This window comes from Myotis myotis, unplaced genomic scaffold, assembly GCF_014108235.1.
Source record: "Myotis myotis isolate mMyoMyo1 unplaced genomic scaffold, mMyoMyo1.p scaffold_m19_p_7, whole genome shotgun sequence".
NCBI classification, from domain to species: domain Eukaryota; kingdom Metazoa; phylum Chordata; class Mammalia; order Chiroptera; family Vespertilionidae; genus Myotis; species Myotis myotis.
In genome coordinates this window covers 19522618-19544544 of record NW_023416379.1, presented here as the reverse complement: position 1 = coordinate 19544544, position 21927 = coordinate 19522618, and the positions used below count along the sequence as shown (strand labels likewise).

Sequence of the window (21927 nt, the reverse complement as noted above, 5' to 3'; positions counted from 1 at the left end):
CAAGTATTTTCATTTGTTTTTCTTTTTTCCTTACATAGGCAAAGACAGTGCTTTTGAAATTCAGAACTGATAAAGAAAAAAAGAACTTTACCATGGAATCTACTAGATAGAGTTTCAAAATAATGCCGCCATTCTGGTATTTTTAGCTATTGCTCTTGACACTTCACAAGTATCCCAACTTTTTGTGTGCTTCTGGGTTCTCAGGTTTTACTTGAGACAAAAGTAACAATTCAAAAGTACATATATTTCATGCACCAAAATGGGAATTCAGAAGAACAAGATTTGCATTTCAGAACTTTGAAGTAATTTTCCTTGATTGACATGATCTATCTGTTTTAAGAAGATTTAGGATTTTGCCAACTTACCCTGGTCAGAAGCTCATTCATTTCTGTCACCAGTGTATTCAGATTGCCCTCTGCCAACTGAATGAGCCTCTCTGGCGCCCTCTGAGGTGAGAGCAAGTGCTGAAAAAGATTTCATTCATTTACACATTTTAGTAAGTGCTTTTCCAGTGATCATGAGCTTGAACATTTAACAGAACATTTCCCTTTATATACAAAAAACTTAGCCTTCTCACCTTTGAAGCAAAGAGAAAGAAACCATTTCAATTGAGCATGTATATGTGTAGGATATTCTGGCAAATACTACAAATTGAAGTAATTTACTGAGAAATTACTATGTTTCAGGCTTTTGTTTTGTTTTGTGTTTGTTCCCTTCACTTAATTCTTATGTCAGTTCTATGATATAAGTGTTATTTCATTCTGTGTAGGAGGAAACTGTAGTTTGAAGAAAGTCAAAAACTTACACAAGATCACATAGCCAGTAAAGGGGAGAGTCAAGATGAAGGCTGAATTTTTAAAGCTCACATTTCAATCAACCAAGAATCCATTTACAGGTTAAAAAGGGGACGGGAGTCCTTGACCGAGGGAACTGGCCAGCCACTGACTAACTGGCCTGACCTGAGTGTTGGTAGGAGCTGGCCTGGCTCTCACAACAAGGCCATTTTCTTCTCCCATTGAACATAATCAATCTCATAAGATGCTAACGTTAGACAGGGGCACGCTGTGACAGTGATGAATGAAACAAAATAAGACCACTCCATAATCTTGTCTAAGCACAGACAAAACCGTGGTCTCTGTACAGACCACAGAAGTACCCAAATCCCACTTTCTGGCTGATGGGAGTGACCACTGCCTCCTTTCTGATCAGAGCTTTAGCCTCCCTTTGTTCTTCCTTTCTTCTAGATAAGATTCATTAGAATACTCAAGTATGGGATTACTCCCACTTCCTAATAGCCCCCAATCCAGCACAAAGTCCCACTTCCTTGAACCTGCCCCAAATTGCCTGGCACAAACCCTAGTACTACTAATAATTAAATAATCCAAGTTATTTCTAATGCCTTCTTATTGAGATACCACAAATTCCCTATGGTGTGCAGTATCCCTTATTGCAAAGAATTAGTAAACCCAGGTTTGGACCATAAAATGTGCATTTCGGGTAGTCTCTGGCTGGAACCCAGGGAGCATTAACACAGTTAAAGGAACCAAACAAAGATAGTAAATAACTTGCTTAAGGTTTAAAAATATCAAAATGGGATCCCAAGTATCCAGATAATAAGTGGATTATGGAAGAAGAACTCAAACACAGAATCAAGAAAGATTGGAATTTAAGGAAAATCAAGGTCATTTTGACCAACACCCAGCCTTAAGGAAGTAGCTAACTAAATCCCCTTGGCTTAGATCATGGCTGCAAATTAAGATCCTTCATAGGGCCCTTTAGTACTTCATCCATGGCTTAAGTATTATTTTTTAAAAATTATGTATTTGCTTTTCTAGCTTAATGTTCTTTGTATTCACTCCATGTATAAGAACAATAACTGGTGAGTATCTTCTCTATTAAAACTCTTCCCATTTCCTGAATACTGGGCCACCAAGGTAAACTCAGATCCCTCTGCCTGGCTTTCAAGGTTGTCCTTTATATCAACGTGCCCCACTCAAGCCTTAAGCATTATCTTTTATTGGTAGGCCTGACTTCTAATGTCTGTCTTACAGGCTTTGCTAATTCACACTGCCTCTGCTTATGTGGCTCTCTCAAATTAGGTGGCAAGAGTTTGTATGGGGTCAGGGAGACCTCACCTATGGTGGAATGAGTTCCCCCAAGTGAGTTATTTTCTCTCTGAAATTTGCAAAGGTGGCTTCCTTCTCACTAAAGTAATACAGCCTCCATTCAAATCCAAGCTCTATGCCTACTGGCCTTGTGACCTTGGGTCTCACATGTAACTTCTCTGGGCCTCAGTTTCCCTACCTGAAAAAAGTATAGATGATATAGTCCTCCTTTCCTACTTCTTGGAGTTTCTTTAAGATTTATGTATAATATGACCAGCAAGGCTGGTCAATTGCCTACTACAGAGATATTTGTCAATAAATGTCAGTTATTCTTGCTATCATTGTTATTGGTTCCTTCTGGAAAACAGGGATAATAACATTTACCTTAAAGGCCATGATCTAAATTGAAAAACACATTCCCCAAAAGAGACTCTGCCAGTGCCTACTAAATTAATCTTACATTTTTCCCTCCAGTCCTCACCAGTATTCCTCTGCCTATTAAAATTATGTCTATGCTTCATTTTCCAACACAAATTACACTCTCATTAATAATGCATTCCCTGGTTACTCGGAATCTTACCCATTTTGCTAATCTTTGTACTCTATTGTACGTTAAATTTTTATTAAGCACATGTTAATTATGTACTTTTGCTAATTGTTTCATTATATTGGTTAATTATTATTTTTTTTAAACCATAGACTCTAAGCTTCTTGAGAACATTCTAGGAGTCATGAAACCCCCAGGGAGCCAAGTGCAGTACTCAAAAAATATCTGATAATTGACCAAACATGTATATGTAGTCCCCTTTCGTTCATCTTTTTTCATCAGATGAACCTCAATTTCCTTAACATTTTATTTCTCCTATTCCACTAAATACTGAAAGTTTTAATGATGTTTTAGAATAGTGTTTTTCAAATTAGTTCTTATTGAAGTACTTTCAAAGGTCTACCTGTTCTCTAGCACAAAGTTTTAATCTTATGTTTTCATTTTGATATGAAACTGAAATGTAAGGATTTCTGGAACCCAGGCTGGGTACCTGAGAGATGAAGGACCACTTGACCTCAGTGCCTACATTTGCATGCATGGTCAATCATATGGCAGGCTGAGCACATAAACCATTCAGACTTGTCAAGTGATGCCAAGTGCCATTTTAGGACCCCATGCAAGGGGCTCTCCAGTTCAAATTGTGGGAAGGTGGGAGGGAGCCGTGGTTACTGCATGATGTGTGCCGATGTGGAAGCAGTCCGCATGATCTTGTTGCCTGCAGCAACTTGCTTTTAGTAAAAATTATCTGTTATTTTATATTAATGCTTTTAATTTGAATTTTATTGGCTTTTGTAAGAATTAGTGTGTTTTGTATTATGGAGCTATAAGTATAAGGCGTTCATACCTGATTTTATGTTTGCACATATTTAAGAAACATAATAAAAGTAATTTAAGCCAAACACTGGGGGAACATGCACCTCTTTTCCTTAACAGTAATTTGTGTATTCTAGTTCTCAGGTTTGAAAAACACTGGTTAAGACAGCTTCTGCATGTCCCTAACAACTGCTTGCCTCGATTCAAGGTAATGGAAAGAACATTTACCAATTATATCGCGGCTTCTGTCATCTTTTCCCTGGCTCTTGCTGTTCCCACTCCAACCTACCTTTAGTTCCTGGGTCCTATTTTCCAGATCGTACAGCATCTTATAGGGAGCAGGCAGCGGGCCCGTGAGGTTGATGCTCGTGGCCATCTGCTCCAGACGAGCCAAGTCGCCGAGAAGAAGGCCCGTGCATTCATCGCCACAAACTGCAAAAGGGAAGCAATGGAGACGATTTACTTCTGCGAAGTGTCACAGGCAGATGTTCCAAGATTTCAGCTCTGAAATATGTTATGGCCCAAGTATAATTCTGTGAAAGATGATGCTACTCATCTCAGATAATTAACACTTTCAAATGAATGACTGTTGAAAAAAGATAAAAAGAACAACAAATGAGCAAACATACCTGCCGCCCAGAACCTGATAGAAACTGAGGAACCAAATGGATTTTGAGGAAAACAAGTGCATTGCAGAAGCATTAAAGGAGAAGTAAGATTTGAAATATAACATGATAATGCCCCAGAAATTTCCACAAGAACAATCTAGAGAAAATCTGTAATGAGGGAATAAAAATGCTTGCAAATGTATGAGACGCTACATTAGACTTCACTGTGGAGTATCTATAGCAATTGCGTCTCCACATGCTTCATGTATTACATATCCAAAAACTGTATAAATTGCTAGCTTGACATATATCGAGAAGATTTTTTTAAATGCAAAAGAATTTTTATTTTTTAATTTCCATTTCCCCCTCATAATGATACTTATTTACCTATTTACTTTTTTTTTTTTTTTTGCCAACCGTTTCTCTTCATCTTTCAGCACATTACTGCCCATGATCAGATGCAGCCCCACAAATATCTACTTTGATGATTAACCTAATTCAGTCTGATAGATAAATAATTGCTAAGGGACAGAAAAAATTATTTTATAAGTACCAAGAGTGCTAATGTTCTGCTCATATGTTTTCAATGATTAGAAAGGGGGACTATTCAAATTTGGTGGTTGTGGAACGGGCCTAGTGGTAGAGTTGGTGGAGAGAAAAAATGGATTGTTTCTTCATTATCAAATTAATCTCTTAAAAATAGTATAATTTATAAAACTAAAATATATTGATTCTTCTGGAGAATTTAAAAATATACATATTCAATTTCAACATAGTTCAAAAAATTTATTTTACTCTTCACCTGCCATATTCATATTCCACATTCATGTAAATAATTATAACTTCTAACTTATATTCTATAGATAGAAGTCTCAAAACTACACAAATGTTAGATGAGAGAAAAATACATAGTAGATAATATGGATATTTGGAGAAGCTTTGGATCGTGCCCAAAACTGTCAAGAATTCAATTAGTTCTCTAAACAGCACTCCCCTGAGCTGCCTAATGGAGAGAAAACCATTAACGGAAGCTTGTAAACAAAGAGAAGCAGTACAGAGGGTGATATTTTTTACAGTACAGCAGTTGGAGGTGAGTTACGATACCCCTTCTTAGGGATTAAACTGCCCCAGCAGGGCTTTCAATAAACGACATCCTTACAGGTGACACCTGCATCTGTGGAGCATCACCTGCAGGGACTTTGCAAGCTCCTGGGGCCTTGCAAGCAAGGGGCATTGGAGGCAGGAGCTGAAGTCTGGAATGAGGGCTGCACCTCTTCCTCTTCTAACCAGAATGAAAGAGAATTTACTCTGCATGGGAAGTGAGTGAAAGGAAGAGAGCACTGTGGCTTCACACTCTCAGGTCAATGCAAGTGCTTGAGAAGACTCAACAGACCTGTCTACATGAAACAATTATACAAACACAACCTGGAACACAGGTGCCAAGTTGACTTTGTCTAAATACCAGGACACAGTCTGGTTCTCACACTGAAGTGGGTCTCAGCATCATCTGAAAGACCTTCTGAAATCACGGAAGGCTGGCCCACACCTCAGGGTTTCTTATTCAAGGTGAATGAATCACCTGGTTTCTGATTCTCTGAGGGAGAATGTGCTTTTCTAACACGCTCGCAGGTGACTACTGACACTTCTGATCCATGCACCACACTTGGAGGAGCAACCTGGTCAGCAGTATTGGCATCACCAGGGAGCTTATTACAAATGGATCATCTTGGACCCACCCTGGGGCTGGGGCATCAGAATCTGCATTTTAGAAGCAGGCCCATGTGATCTGTGCATGCTCATGTTTGAAAAGCACTGCTGTAGGTCAGTGGTTCTCAAGTTGGGCTGCACATTAGAGTGATCTGAGGATTGATAAAATAGGTAAATCCCCTTCTCACCTTTGGAGAATCCGATTTGATGGGTCTGTGGTAAGGCCCAGGCATCTGTATTTTTTAAAGATTCCAGATGATTCTATCATGCCGCCAGTGTTTAGAACCACTGAAGCAGGCAACAAACTTTAGGGGTGTACACTCTAATCCTAGAGGGAGCAAGGATTTGGAAGACATCATCTTGCCTGCTGCCTCCTCTACTTAGAACACTTCTCCCTCCATTTTCCCCTATGGGGCTCTTGGATATTTAGGTCAAGTGCTCAGGAGTTACTTCCTCAGAGGGGAAGGCCGTGATGACTCTGCGATTACTGTCCCCACCAATCCTACAGCATTCTTTTTGCCTTGTTACCTTAACACTCATGTGTGTGGGGGCCATCTTGCTACTTTATTTATTGTTTCTCCCTCCCTAGAGGAGGGACCTTCATTACCTTTGATCATAGCACCTAGGGCAGTGATGGCGAACCTTTTGAGCTCCGCGTGTCAGCATTTTGAAAAACCCTAACTTAACTCTTAACTCTGGTGCCGTGTCACATATAGAAATTTTTTGATATGTGCAACCATAGTAAAACAAAGACATATCTTTGATATTTATTTTATATATTTAAATGCCATTTAACAAAGAAAAATCAACCAAAAAATGAGTTCGCGTGTCACCTCTGACACACGTGTCATAGGTTCGCCATCACTGACCTAGGGAATGGTCTTCCATATGGTAAACAATTAATAAATAGTTATTTACTAATATCATTGTGAAAGAAGAGCAGGCAATATTTTTGGGGCATACCATCAGGGAGTTAGAAGAAAAGAATTGAGAGAGGGAGAAGGAGAGTGGGAGGGAGAGAGAGGCCAAATTGGAAATGTCTGAAAGTGAAAACCTAATGATCAGTGGTAGGAAATAGGGAATCACACAGATATGTGATTAACAGGAGAATAGGGTAAGAACATGGTTAGAGAGATTAAAAGGCAGAGACTGACTGCTGTCAGTGAGGTGACTGTTAAAATATCTTCATGAGGTGATTCAATTATGACCCAGAAAAGAGTTATTGGAATGTAGGGATGGAGGGGAAGCAAAGAGATACAAAACATTATCAAGAAAGAAACAACAAAGAAGGGTTACTGAACAGATAAAGGCGATGCTCATTTCTGGGGAGCAGTAAAAATGACCATTTCTTTGCTGCTCCTCCGACTAAGAGGTAGAGTCTATTTGCCTCCCCTGAATCTGGGTTGGCTCTATGACTCACTCTGACTCACAGTTGTGTGACTCCAGAGCCTCAGCGTCAAGGGGCTTTGCACTTTCTGTATCCACATTCTTGGCTCCCTGCTGCCTTGTCAACAATCCCAGATTAGTCTCCTTGAGGAAGAGAGGCAACTTGATCTTGAGAAAGGCAGGCCAAACCACTCCAGCTGAGGCCCCATCATGTGAATGAGGCCATCTGGGACTCCCATCTGGGACTCCTCAGGCGTGACAACAGAAGAACTATCCAATGGAGCCCAACTCAAATTGCCAACTATAGAATCTGAGATATACACAGTGTTATGTTAGGCTATTGGATGTTGGAGTGGGAATGTAGAGAATTGGTACCCCTTCCCAAATTTTGTATGTATGATCTAGAGCAGGGGTCCTCAAACTTTTTAAACAGGGGGCCAGTTCACTGTCCCTCAGACCTTTGGAGGGCCGGACTACAGTTTAAAAAAAAACTATGAACAAATTCCTATGTACACAGCTGCGGCAAAAACACCTGGCGGGCCGGATAAATGTTTTCGGCGGGCCGCATGTGGCCCGCGGGCCGTAGTTTGAAGACCCCTGATCTAAGAGTGTAAATTCAGAACAGGAACTAAAAAGAAGTATTAGTTACAAATTCTAGTTATATTAAAAGTTATGAAGAATATGGAATGTCCTGTCCCACTGAGTCCAAGTTCATCACTGTTTTAAAAGTCCCAGTTAATTTCTAGTGAAAATGTATTTTGGGCAGATATTCCCGGGAGGTAAGTAAGCAAATGCTCTTTTCTCAATTTCAATATCTTGAAAGATACTTGATACTATCTCACCATGCTTTTTAGGACCCCGTGTTCTTCAGAAATCTTTTGCTAGTTCATTTTCTAATTTATCATAATTTATAACCTACCTATTTCCAAGAAGGAATTGAGTTAGCTCATTGATAATGGTATGGCTAGAGGCTCCTTATGATGGTTCCAAAATTTTCCAGGGAAAAGTTTTCTCAGTTTTTATTTCATACAAGAAGAAATCAGGGACTGTAATGCAGAACTAGATCTGATTTACTGTAATATACTATAGAGTAAATTGGTGAAAGAGAATGCCAAGAGGCATAATGAATGCTAATTTTTCTCTCATTGATTCTACCCCCTGCCCATCTGTTTTGGTTTCTCATCTTCAGTTGTGAAATGAAAATGTATTTAATTGCTCTTTCAAGGACTCATAGATTCCATTTTATGTCTCTGTGTCCAAAGGTCTATTATTATCCCATGTCTTATGGTCTCTGCACTTGCTTTTTGGGGAGCAAAGTGCAAGCACATTTCCATCAGTGAAGGGTAAGTTTTATATATGCTCCAAGTCTTAGTCTAACATCTGTCCAAAGGGGTCAGAAAGACTTATGAACATGACAGCCACAGGGATTTTTTCAAAGCTTCTGGATAAGTGTAGTGCAGTTATAAGATAAACACATGGAGAAATGTGCCCTTTACATAATGATTTGCTATTTTGTTCTGACACAAAATATTTTACTTATACCATAAGCTACTTTTATTTGCCCTCAAAAAGTCTGAAATGTCTGGCAACAAACACTGGAAATGGGATGCAAATGAAAACCACATTTAATTCACTATGATAGGGAAGATTTGAAGAGTGTATAGAGACACGGAATATTCACATTATGTAAAAGAGCATATTTTCATAAGGGTGCAATAACTGTTCAACATAAATTAACACCCATTTAACAATCAGGACCCTCTAATGCCCCCCATACAAACATCTTTAAACCATTCTCCTCCTGAGCAATAGAAATTAGATTTATAAAGTGAGATCCTTCCTAAAATGCATGGGAGCAAAAGCAAATATTTCAAGACTATGATTATATTTTACATGACTAAATATTTCTGAGACTTTGCATATAAAAGTGTCAGGATAAATTTGTATCTAATATTAACAAATGCAGTACTAAGTTCAGACCATTATAGCTGGGCACATGGAAGGGGGAAATCATGCTCCTGATATTACCCATCTTTCTGTTAGCAATTAGTACAAAATACTGCACTTCTACCAGAGTCTCCCATGCATAATAAGTACTGGCTTACTGTCACAAACATTCACATGCTACATCCAATCCAAAGAAGCTGAAATGAGTGCACTGAATACTTTTGAAAAGGCCAAACCTATTAACCAATTTTAGCCAAATATACATAATTTGTCTGCTCTAATCAGGTAGGGATAAGATGAGTAAATATACATTTCCAACAAATGATAAAATGTGTTAATATTCATATTTTAAACTCTTCCACATTAAGGCCATTGATAGTTCTTTGAATATGATTTGTATTTCTATCTTTTCCCTTTCAAAAAGAAACCTTTAGATTAGCATGAATGTAGAGTTTATTATTATATATAAATAAACAGCTTCTAAAATAAAAAAAATTGGTTTTAAACTGATTGTTATTTCTTTGAATAGAGAGAAATGTATTTTGTAAGCTTTAGGTGAGGCTGATGAAGTTGTTCATGTACCAAGTTATGATATATGTATAATATAAATTTGTGTGGTTTAATTTTATATAAACATTATTTAATATCTATGTTAAACAATATTCTGTACATAAATACATACAAAAACAAGTTCAATATGGTTCTAGTATGCTGTAAGTTTTCAGAAAAATAGAAACTGGTAATACTATAAATAATAATGGGGAAGCATCTTCTATATTCACTACATGGAAGACAATAGGTTGTGTCTTGTCATCATTATCTAATGTTAATAGCAATTTTATGAAGTACTATCAATGTCTTCATTTTAAAGATGAGAAAAATAGTCACAATCAGGGTATTTATGAATCTAAAAATATAAACTGGAAGAGGTGAGAAATGTAAGGCAGTCATAAAAGAGGTTTTCAGTGATTTGAAGAATCTAGAATTAGAGATAACTATAGAAAATCAAAATTCAGCCTAACCTAAACATTTCATCAGAGACTGATGGGCTGCATAGAATATTATGCTTTTGAAAAAAATGATCAAATAATACTATGAGATAATAATGTCTAGAATTTTTTGAGCATCTATTATGCTTAGATACTTTACATACATGTATGTAGTATTTTATTTCCATTTTATAGATTATTAAATGAGGTTTAGAAATGTTAGGTCATGTCACACAATGTCTGCATGGCCTGCCAGGCTTCAGGCCAACTAGAGCCTTCAAACAGCATGTTTCCTCACATCAGAAAAGGAGATGATCACCCTATCTTACTTATAAGATTGCTTCTGACTTTAAAATCATGTAATTCTATTGTTCTGTGAGGTCAATAAACTTCTTGCATCTAGCAGAGTGAAAAATGTAGTCAAATGAAGTTTACTTTTGCCTGGCAGGCATGGCTCAGTGGTTGAGTGTTGACCTATGAACTAGGAGGTCAGAGTTCAATTCCTGGTCAGGGCATATGCCCCGGCTGTGGGCTCCATTCCCAGTGTGGGGCATGCAGGAGGCAGCTGATCAATGATTCTCTCTCGTCATTGATGTTTCTATCTCTCTCTCCCTCTCCTTCTCTGAAATTAATAAAAATATATTTAAAAATATACATATATATTAAAAAATGGAGTTTACTCTTAGTAAAGTCTGACTGAAAATAAAGGAGTTGTGATCATCCTCCTCTATATGACAATTCAATCACACAACTCCTTAAAGTCCATTAATAGAACAGCTTTCTCAATGCGTTAGACAAACCGCTGAGTCTAATCACTAATAACCAGGAAAATCATCTAGATTCAGAGTATTTGCTCTTCTACAATGTTGTTAGCCTGGACCTATGCTAAGGAGGTTGACAATAAGAAACTTAAAACATCTTTTACTGACAAAACAGATACAGAGAAGATACAAACAGGGTGAACAGAAGCTGCTTTTATAGCTTCTCTGATGCCTGGATTTGAACAATACACAGGGTTTTGAGTTGTAGCAAAAGTGATTAGACATAGTGGCCTTTGAATAGGAACTAGTACTTGGGGATTAAGTGGGGACAAAGGAAGATTGGCATTTAAGGGGCCAGGACAGAGGGTGATCACATGTCCAAAGCATAGCTCACTAAGTAGCATCTGGAGATCAGATGATGTTTTTTGTCATTTTTTATTATAGGAAATGCCATTTTCTTTAAATGATGAACCACACTCCATTATTTTGCTCCTGTTCTCATATATATGGAACAATAACTGCCATTATAAGAGTACAGCACTGTTTAATGATAATATATAAGGGTCTGCATTATTGTAATAAGATCACTGGTGGCAACTGGCTATTAATAATAATAATCTTGACTGTGTCTCTGCAGATAAGTATCAAGTTCGGATAAAACTTCAGACCTCAGGATTCACCAAGTGCTATTTTACAGAGTTTTGTTTTGTTGTGTTTTTTTTTAATCCTCACCCGAGAATATTTTTTCCATTGATTTTTAGAGAGAGTGGAAGGGAGAGGGAAATACCAATGTGAGAGAGACACATTCTCACATCAATTGGTTGCCTCCCACATGGCCCCAAACAGGGCCGGGAGCCTGCAACCAAGGTACATGCCCTTGACCGGGACCAAACCCAGGACCCTTCAGTCCTCAGGCCGACGCTCTATCCATGGAGCCAAACCGGCTAGGGCTTTTAAGTAGAGCTTTTCTAGGTGCATTACCACATTTAGCTAGGTTTACCTTAGATTTCAGGTAAAAAACACGCCATGATTGCTTTTGCAACATTGGAAAGCAAAACAATATCTTAAATATTATATTTGAGATGATTATACATAAAAAAGCTGATATATTCCTAATATTTCATATACAATGAATAAAATAGAAAGCACCAATTTGGTATTTATAAAATGCTATTTTAGGCACTCTATATGGAATAACATCTTGCCAACAGCTACTAATTTTAATTTCTGTTCTCTAAGAGAGCAATGTATTTTACTATGCCACTCATAACCTATTTTAAACATCTTGTGAGTTCCATGTTAATTACTAGTCTGCAGAAAATAGGACATGAACAAAGCCAAGTTTTGTGTTTCACAATATAAAACTTTAGTATTAAGTAAATAATAGCTTGCTCATTTTTCAATTTCAGAGAGGCAGGCAGTTGTCCTCATTTTAGAAAATGATATGTAAATTATGAATTAGAGTTGAAAGAGGAGATTGGATTAATATTAACCTAACTTACTAGGAAGAAGTCCTGTTTCGGGAAGTTGAATAATATCTATTCAGAAATCACCAACATGCATAAGGAAGTTCACACTATAGAGCTCTTTCAAATTATTCCTTTTAGAAAACAATGAAAGGCATTGAAGGGAATGTGAGCACCAGCTATTGTATCTTTTCACCTGCCTGGAAGGTAGGACTTCACTTAACAATATCTGATGAATAAGGTTTTGTCATCACTACCATATTGACAATATATATATATATATTTAAATTTTTCATTTTTTAGTCCATTTTATCTTTATTCTTCATTGAGGTAACACGGGCTCTAAGCTCAGAACCAGCTTCTCTCAGAAGACATTTCACTTATTAGAAAAATATTTCCTTGCCTGAACCAGGCTACCTCCATCCTCTCCCACCCCTGGGCCTCAGAAAATTCCTCTATAATCACATGCTGCAAAACAGGCCCTGCAGGTAAAATGTGCCAGGTGAATCCATTATTTGGCGCCTTGCTCTAATCTAGCTAATAGATAGAGAAAGATATTAAAAAGTATTACAAAGAGAACTGAGGATAAATCAGAGTTATGTCCTCAAGTGTCTTGTTTTATTATCTCATTTCAAAACTAGAACCATAACTGAGATCTGGGAAAGGCCAACATATTAGAATCATGGCATATTTTTGCACAATAGGAGAAATTTTACAAGATGAGAAAAAAATATCTGAAGATACTCTATATAGCATTGCCTATAGTTAAGCTAATGCAGGGTTAAAGATAACACATTCCTAGATGTAAATAGAAATCACTATTTAAGAGCAGAATAAGGAAAATCTATACATCATTTATAAAGTGAAAATATTTTTATAAGTATTTTATAAATATAAGAGAAATATTGTATTTATTTGTAAAATACTTGTAAAGACTTTAGAAAAGGTATCTAAATATTTAAAAAACCTTCCAGAAGAATATTAAAATTTTTCTGGACATAGCAACTGAATTGAATGTCATGTATAGCAGTTGGAAATACATATCCCTATGGGACAAAAATAGTGTAAATGAACATTACCAGGCTGGTATAACTTCATAATTGGAAAGTTGGCACTTTATTATTTTCATATGGGCCACTGGAAGATTTAAAATTGACAGATGTGATGGGGGAAAAAATGAGTTGAGTTTTTTTACTGTAAATTTATTTAAATGTTTATAAAATACTGATCATCAACAGAATAAGAACTTAGAGCCATTGTTATTGATGGGCAAAATGACAACTCCCTTTAAAAGAAATGTTCAGAAAATAATCCCATTATTTTATCGCTCACAGATTTTTAATATGTTATGTAATTTTTGTGCTTCACATTGAATGTGATCATTTTCTTTAAAGTTTACTTCTGGATAATTAGTAAAATTGATGATTTAAGATTAAAAGACTGTTTAGTGTTTACATTAGGAGTATCTATCAATTATCTAATTAAATAAATCTATGTTAACTTGGAAACAATTTAATCTAATTAAATAAATTTACGTTAACTATGTTAACTTAAACTAGCTGGATTATGTTGGAAGTCCACTTAAATTATCATTAAAATATGCAATTATACTTGAGAAAATATACCATAAACTGAATATAATAATGTAAATGTCTATTACATTTAATGTCTCCCAAAAAACTTGAAAATTTTATTTTAAGTGTAATATATTTTCATTAAAAATGTTTGAAATACATAGAGAAATAATTTTAAAATTTATATTCCCAAACACATCCAGCCTTTATTTGTACGCATATTGTTAAAGCCATCCTTAGTTTTTGAGGTAGTGCTTACAAAACTAGAGCACAAAAACTCTAATTAAGATGCCATTAAGAGTTAGACACACATAATATGTTAAAATGAGAAATATTAGCATGCATAAATACATTAAAATAGGTAAATATTGAAATATTTTATATTTCTCTTTGTTAGAAAGAATTAAGACCGCTAATGTAAATTCCTTCAAGGAAAAGAATACTGTAACATAACAGTCCCTCTCTGAATTTATGTGACCTATTTTAGATTAGAATTTGTAGAAGATCCAATAATTATATAGCTATTGATATTTGATGTACTTTCAATATGGCATTACTGAATCCAGAAGCAGATGGGAAAAAAAATAAGAGAAAGAGCGAGCCAACTGCTCTTCATTTATTGTACACGAGAATAAAAACACTCAAGTTCACTGCCAATGCTTTCAGGTTCTGCAGTGCAAGAGAAAGTTATGAAGCAGTAAGCCCCTGGATTTCTATAAAAGCTAGGAAAGGAAAAGTCTGTTGTAATTCAAGGCTAAAAGTGTTTGTCCAGCCAATTATAAAATCAGGAAGATTCTAAAAGATTTAATAAATTCAGATCTTTAATCACAAAGACAATGCCAACTCTGAGGTGGACAAAATAAAAGTAAAATCTGCCTCCAGAAACGTTGTTGTAAGTCTTCAAAGCACTGACTAAAGCATGCTGAGAATCTTCTCAGCTGGTCTTGGCTCAGCAGGATGGAGGCAAAAAGCAGCAGGCAAACAGCAGAAGGCTTCTAGACAGTGTCAGAAAGAATGAAGCACTAGCTATTGCAAAGGAAAAAAAAAAAAAAAGAAGTCTCTCACTGGAAATGAGACAGAAATGGAACCAGTCCTAACAGCTAAGTTAGTATACGTACAAATGCACTCCGTGCCCTCTCGCGCATGCCAGTGCTCGCAGCCATCACACTTCGGGCCCGTGGCTCCAGGTCGGCACGTGCAGATCCCCGTGACAGGATCACAGGGGACAGGCATTGAGCCATGGGGGTCACACTCACATTCTTGGCAGGAGCCTCCGGGGCTACTTGGGCTGCCAGTGTAGCCAGGGGCACACCTGGATTGAAACATTGACAAAGTAAAGGGGATTAATGATTTCATGTCTCTAAATTGCTGTTGTGTGTGTTGTTTTAAATGAAACAAAACTGATGGCAAGAGTCAATAGATCAGGGGTCAGCAAACTTTTCCTATAAAGAGCCAGATAATAAATATTTTAAGCTTTGCCGGTCAAGAGACAACAATCAAAATCATGTAGTAAGAGAGAAAAAAAAATCCAAATGTTTTTTTGTTGTTGTTGATAGAACTCAAGATATAATAATAATAAAATAATTGGTACAAATTATTTTATAATAATAACCTAGTAAGTAAAACTAATCTACTAGTGTAAATAAAGAAATTCTTGTTGAGGTATCAAATTCACTTAACTAGGGTTCAAATTTAGTGCTTCCTATCATCAAATTGATTTGTAAATGTTTGCTTGCAACAACCATTTCATAGCTTGAGTGCCATACAGAATCACGAAATGGTCTGAGTTCTGTGCACTATAGTTTTCCCACCACTATTCTAGATAATAAACTATTTTTTAAAGCCTTGTTTTTCAAAAATTATAAATAAATAAAGTTATATATCGACTCCTGGCCTTTCCTAGGCTCCTGCATTTTAGATGTCAAATGACTGAATCATTCAACCTGAGACAGGCTGAGACCCGTAGATGAATAGGAAGGTCCTTCAGTTACTTCTTGAGTCTCTCCCAGGTAAGATGAAGGTTTCCCATCTGGTACTCCCCAAACCAATGCGTTTGTGCCTGAGCCAGTCAATGCCAGCGAACGGCGGGAATCGGGAGAAAGGAGAGATCTATTCTGCACCTGCGCAAAGAAACCCAGCGCTCTGCAAGCCAGACCCCAGCAGCACTTAGGGGGGCCATACTCTCTGTCAGCGTGTGCTGCCTTGATGTGTCAAGCTCCCGCCCTCTCCCTTTGACCTGTCACCCAGTTTTTAGCAAACCTCTTCCCTTTTGAATCTGTTTAACCTCCTCTCTTGATTTATACCCTGAAGAGGGGACAAGAACCCCTCCACGGGTGCCAAACCCATGGATTTTATTGAGTGACAAGAAGCAAGTTAAGGGACAATAAACTAGGTCTTTTATTTAACTCTATTGCTCTTTCCTTTCACAAGATGAATTATTCATTGTGTGTCTATGGAAGTGGGCTAATGTTGTATAAATAAAATACATAACATCTACTTGATAAATTACAAGGAAAACCCAACTGGATAAACCCAAAGGCAATCCATTCAATGACTATTCCACTCATCCAAGCATTCATTCACTCAAGGATACACCCTTGGTTGTTACTGGAAGTGGTAACTTTACAAGATCCTGGCAAGACCATATGCTCTGATTTACCCAGAATGGTCCCAGATTACCTGTTTCCTGGCTTAATTATAGTTCCTGTCTCTCCTTCAAGTATCCCAGGTTGGACAATAAATTATATATAGCTAGTCTAAATGTAATCAACAGTCAGAATTTTTGTTCAAAAGGCAAATATGGGAGGAAGTTGAGAGATAATAGGACATTAGAGCCAAAGTTACTAACACTGATCTAATAATTTTGGACCATTTTTAGTGACCTGGTATTATAAAATTTGCATGGATGATTGTGAAAGTTAATTTATTCTGGCCTGGTTAGAAAAGGCAAAGCAAGAAGAAAATTATCTGTAACATTAGGCTTTTATATATTTATTGGAAAAATTGTTATTTGATTTCCACTATATGCTCAATAAAAGTGTCATTTATATAAATTCACTTAAATTGTTTCTTAACAAATTTAGGTGAAAGCATTCTATGCTGGTTCAGATTGATTAAATGCTCAAAGAGTTTATTATAAGAGAACTAAGAAAGAGCATGGGAGGGTTTCTACACTTCTGCAGACACTCAAGACGTGTAAGCAGTTCTAAACCTAAGCTGACGAGTTTGGGCAGGTCATAAGGTGATTTAAATGATTGAAGGATCTCTCAGAAGTGGGAAAAATTTAGTTGGAAGGTTATAGTAAAAATTTAACCAAGACCTTTGGTTTAATTTAGCCCGAATAAAAGCAATTTTTCAGGGAAATAGAACCTGATCATTTATGTTAGAGATGATGAATGTAAAGCTGTAACAACATTGGATAACTGCAAAAACAATTCAAGCCTTTCACATTTGATAGTGTATGACCCTGATCATCTATATGCTATATAAACTGCCAACTCCTATTTATTAAACATTAATGGATATTAAAAAATAAATTTTCTGTAATCATGCTGCCTGAAGACAATAATTGACATTACAGTGTACCTTCCAGTCTTTTCTATATACATGCTTTCACAGATAGTGGTAACTTGAATTTATAAATGTAGCTATGCTATCAAACATTTCTTTTCATAAATTACTGCAGATGATTTCCTGGGTGTGCAGGGATGATTTCAGTCATCATCCTGCTGGAGTTTACAAGGGCATGAAATGAATATTAGACTAAGCATGAATACCAAAGCACACTGGTGGTGATGTTAAAGTACATATCTACTCAAGTGATGTATATGTCTCCAAAACAAATGGAAATCTTTTTGAATTCTGTGTTGCTTTAAGCTATTTAATTGCTGCCAATTTCTCTTGACATGGAAATTGTAAATGCACTGTTTTATATATGTGCAAGTATTGGATATCGTGTTTAGAATTACCACACAGAATTATTTGCAAATATGTTTTGCAAACTTATAGAAACTGCATTGGCATTTATAAAACAAGTTTATTTAGTTACCTACTTATTTCCATTATTAATACAACCATTGCTGGTAATACCAAAAGAAGATTCTTAAACAAGTAATGATCACATTAATATCTGTTTATATTGCTCTGTAGTATAAATAACATCTCAAAATTTGTTCAAATTAGGGTCAGAGAAGCTAAACTTTGCACTCTCATACTAGTTAGTCAAGGACTTGGAACCGCTGGAGGAGGGTGGGGTCCATTCTCAGGCCTTGTAGCCCCTCCCATGGGAGAAGCAGCTTCTGTGAAGGTGCTTAGGCAGGGCATCAACAGTACCCTCTGTACACTTGATCTTCACAATGTTAATTTAAAGTAGGTAGAACATCATCTATTTTGCTATTATAGGTAAGAAAAATGGAACCCAACTAAACTAGAGGAGCTAGGCTATGTCTACGGGCCTTCATAAAAGTTTATACTGTTACCAATTATGCAAAAATTATGTGTGTATAATGTTAATAGTTAATATTAGTTACTCTTTGTTACTTTAGAGATAATGCCTAAAACATACTAAAAATGGCAGTGATACACTTGAATATCCGGGATACTGATTTTATAGAAACTATGGTTCCAGAAGATATTAATTACAAACTTACTAGACAGTCAGTCTGAAATCGTGCTTCTTAATTTAACATTTGTATTATAGTTAGAATCCAATTTAATAATGGCATACATCTATTACCAGATTTTGTAAAAAACATGGTGAGAGGAAGCATTTATTAAATACTGTTTGCCTGTTGAAAAGAGAACTGAACAACAAACACTTTATTGTTTGAGTTGTTCTAATTAAGAATGCTTGGTACCATTTATATTCTGAATTATGTATATACTTGCTGATGTAGTGCCAGAGTGCTCAGAACAGTGATGTGTGTGTAATTAGTGCTAGCCAGTATTTTCCATGGAACTAAAATGAGAATTATGTGTGGCCAGCTTTTTGTTAATATTAACTACTTATAAGCTTTTGAAAATTGATTTATTTGTTCTTATAAAGCTCCCCCCTTTCTCTCTCTTTCTCTACACACACACACGATGGTATATATGCATCTATATGTTAGTGTGTGTGTGTGTGTGTGTGTATATATATATATATATATATATATATATATATATAAATATTTATAGACTAAAACAGATTAGAAAATTGTGAAAGAATTTGTTTTTTTGGAGAAACTCTATAAAGATAGGAAAATAATTTTGAAAGCATATAAAGCACCAGTGAAAATGAAAACAATAAAGCTATGAAAATAATAAATACTTTTCTATTATGATCCTTTATTATACTGGCTCTAAGCATCATTACTCTCTATGCAGCATGACTGTTCATACCGTTCGCAGTACTGGCCTTCATATCCACGTGGGCATGCCGTGCAGCGGTAATCATCCAGGCCTTCCATGACACAAGAAGGGCTGAAACTGAATCAGAGAAATGTTGTAAAAACTACTTTCATCTATTTATTTTACAAATTTAAGAAATTCTATCCATGATCTAGATCAGAGATGGGGAACATCAGTCCCACGGGATGCACAAAGCCCGAGAAATCATTTGATCTGGCCCTGCCAAGGCATTAGGGGTAAGTTAATTGAACGTTTGATCAAATATAGCAGGCTAATTTTTAAGTTGATAATTTTGAACAGCCCACGAATGATGTTATAACTATCCAAATGGCTGTTGGCAGAAAAAATGTTCCCCACCCCTGATCTAGATGCTTGGAACTTATTTTTGGTGATTATAAATGCCTATTTATAATTATAAGTTCCTATTCAAGGGTAAAATATCACAACTAAATAGTACCAATAATAATCAACAAATAAATATGTTTTGTTTTTAATGAATTAACAATGCATCACAGTGACTATGTTAAAATTTTAATAATTATATGACAACCACAAAAATAGGAAACAATTAGCAATAGTGTCCACTTTTCATGAATCAAAAGAAAAACATGACTAAAGTGTATACATATTTATCTGACAGTAGAATAAGTATTATTAAATATCTTTCAGGGAAAAAAGGGGGGAGGCATAAAAGCTATATTAAACTTTTTTTCTGAAAACTCAGCTCAAATTGTCACTGGCACTTCAACATATGAAGTGTGAATAAATGTTTTACTTAACATAAAAGAATGCATTTTCTCATTTACATATAAATTTCAAACTACATTTTACTTGAAATACCAAGTAATGAAATTTAGTGTGAGAAAAGAAGGAAAGCTTTTCTCACACTAAATTGCATGAAGTGGGTAAGATTTTTCTGACAATTTTATGTTTTACTAATAAGTAGGTCTTATTTAACCTGCTCTGTTTGCATTTCAACACTGGTGGACCACAGCCAGCCAGGCTTGCTCCAGGACTGTTGACACCTTACCCTACAAAAAAAAAGACTTGACAAGACTTGAAAACTAAGCTGCATTAACATGTAGTTTGGGGGGGGGGCGGTTATAAACTTCTTTTAAAGGTAAAGAGTGCTGCATTCTCACTTGATACCACCGCATGGGGTACTGGAATCTTTGAAATAAAAAAACAAAGATATTTGCTGCAAAATGGTAATGCTGCAAACACCTCATTTTTCTTTTTTGTTGGTCTGCTAACCCAGTGGATGCTGAAAAAAGCAATAAAGTGTATAAATGAGGGTCACAACTTCTATTGCTTTTAGCGTCTTATTTTACTTCTCTTGTAATGCATTAAATCAATAGTGTATGAATGAGTAATGAACTCTAACCTTGCAAAATATGTAAATAAATCGATCTACTATTCACAAACTCATTATCCAAAAAGTTTATTTTTTGCCTTCACAAAAATAGAGATAGGTATACAGATAGATATCTACATATGCAAGTTTCTGGGTAGTAGGTTATAATATAAAAAATGTATTTCTTACTGTGGCTGTGACCAATAAATTTTGGAAGCCACTGAACTAGCCCTTTGATTTGGTATTTTGATTCTTACAAGGCCCATTGTATAAAAAATGTATTCATAAATTATACAAATCAGCCCAGCTGGTATGCTCAGTGGTTGAGCATTGACCTAGAAACCAAAAGGTCAAGATTTGATTCGGTCAGGGCACATGCCCAGGTTGTGGTCTCGATCCCCAGCAGGGAGTATGCAGGAGGCTGATTCTCTCATCATTGATGTTCCTATCTCTCTATCCCTCTCCCTTCTTATCTCTCTAAAAATCAATAAAAACATATTAAAAATTATACAAATCATATATAGGAAAAAGAAAACACGCTTTTTAAAAATTCTGCTAAGCAATCAAGGTGGTACGCTTTCTTTTCCTTCTTAAATTTCTTAAAGCTCACTTGATACTCACACCCTTGTAACTAATGTCTGCTTTCATCATTGATGGTCAAAATTCAACAGTGAGCCTCAGTTAATGACCAGCATATGCACTGAGTCTCGCTTGCAACCAGAATCGGATGCTCCTTTACTGCTGCTCTTCTCTCTGTGGTGCTCATGGCAGTGTGGCCTTACTTCCCTTGTCGGCCTGACAGCCCCGTCTTGGCTCTTCCTTTCTTTCCGGCTTCTCTAATGTAGAGAGTCTTATGTTTCCTCCTTTCCATGTGGTCCGCTTGGGTAATAATACCCCGGGAAATCTTATCTGACTTTCATTCATTTATTAACATATGCCTTTCTTCATGTGCCCTTCACATTTTCAGATTTCCATTTCCTGCAGCTGTTTGCATATTTCCATTTAGACAGACCCTTGATATCAATTTTAACCTATTTGAAACATAAATTGTCTTTCTTCTATAGCAGCTCTCTGTCGGTTTCCCGATTTCAGTTAACAGCACCACCACAGGGGGTCAACTTCACTAAAAGCCTCCACTCTGACCTACCTGGCTCTCACCCCGCTTATTTAATTAGTTATCAATTCTGTAGAACTGCATTCAACCATTTCCTCACATTCACCCACCTGTCTCCATTCTTGTTACTATTTTCTACTTTTAGGTTCTAATTATCGTTTGCCTAAG

General features: G+C 36.3%; 1 protein-coding gene across 7 annotated transcripts in view; it reads right to left on the bottom strand.

Moving 5' to 3' along the window:
* LAMA2 (laminin subunit alpha 2) overlaps window positions 1-21927 on the bottom strand; it is a 480022-nt gene that overhangs the window by 121104 nt on the left and 336991 nt on the right. For 6 of the 7 annotated variants that reach the window (XM_036316421.1, XM_036316415.1, XM_036316414.1 and 3 more), the window contains 4 exons: window positions 19283-19369; window positions 15022-15215; window positions 3755-3897; window positions 366-464 (listed from right to left, as the gene is read on the bottom strand). In XM_036316421.1, coding sequence (XP_036172314.1) covers window positions 366-464; window positions 3755-3897; window positions 15022-15215; window positions 19283-19369 — 523 coding nt within the window. The remainder of the gene's footprint in view (window positions 1-365; window positions 465-3754; window positions 3898-15021; window positions 15216-19282; window positions 19370-21927) is intronic. The other variant, XM_036316418.1, reaches the window with a different exon arrangement.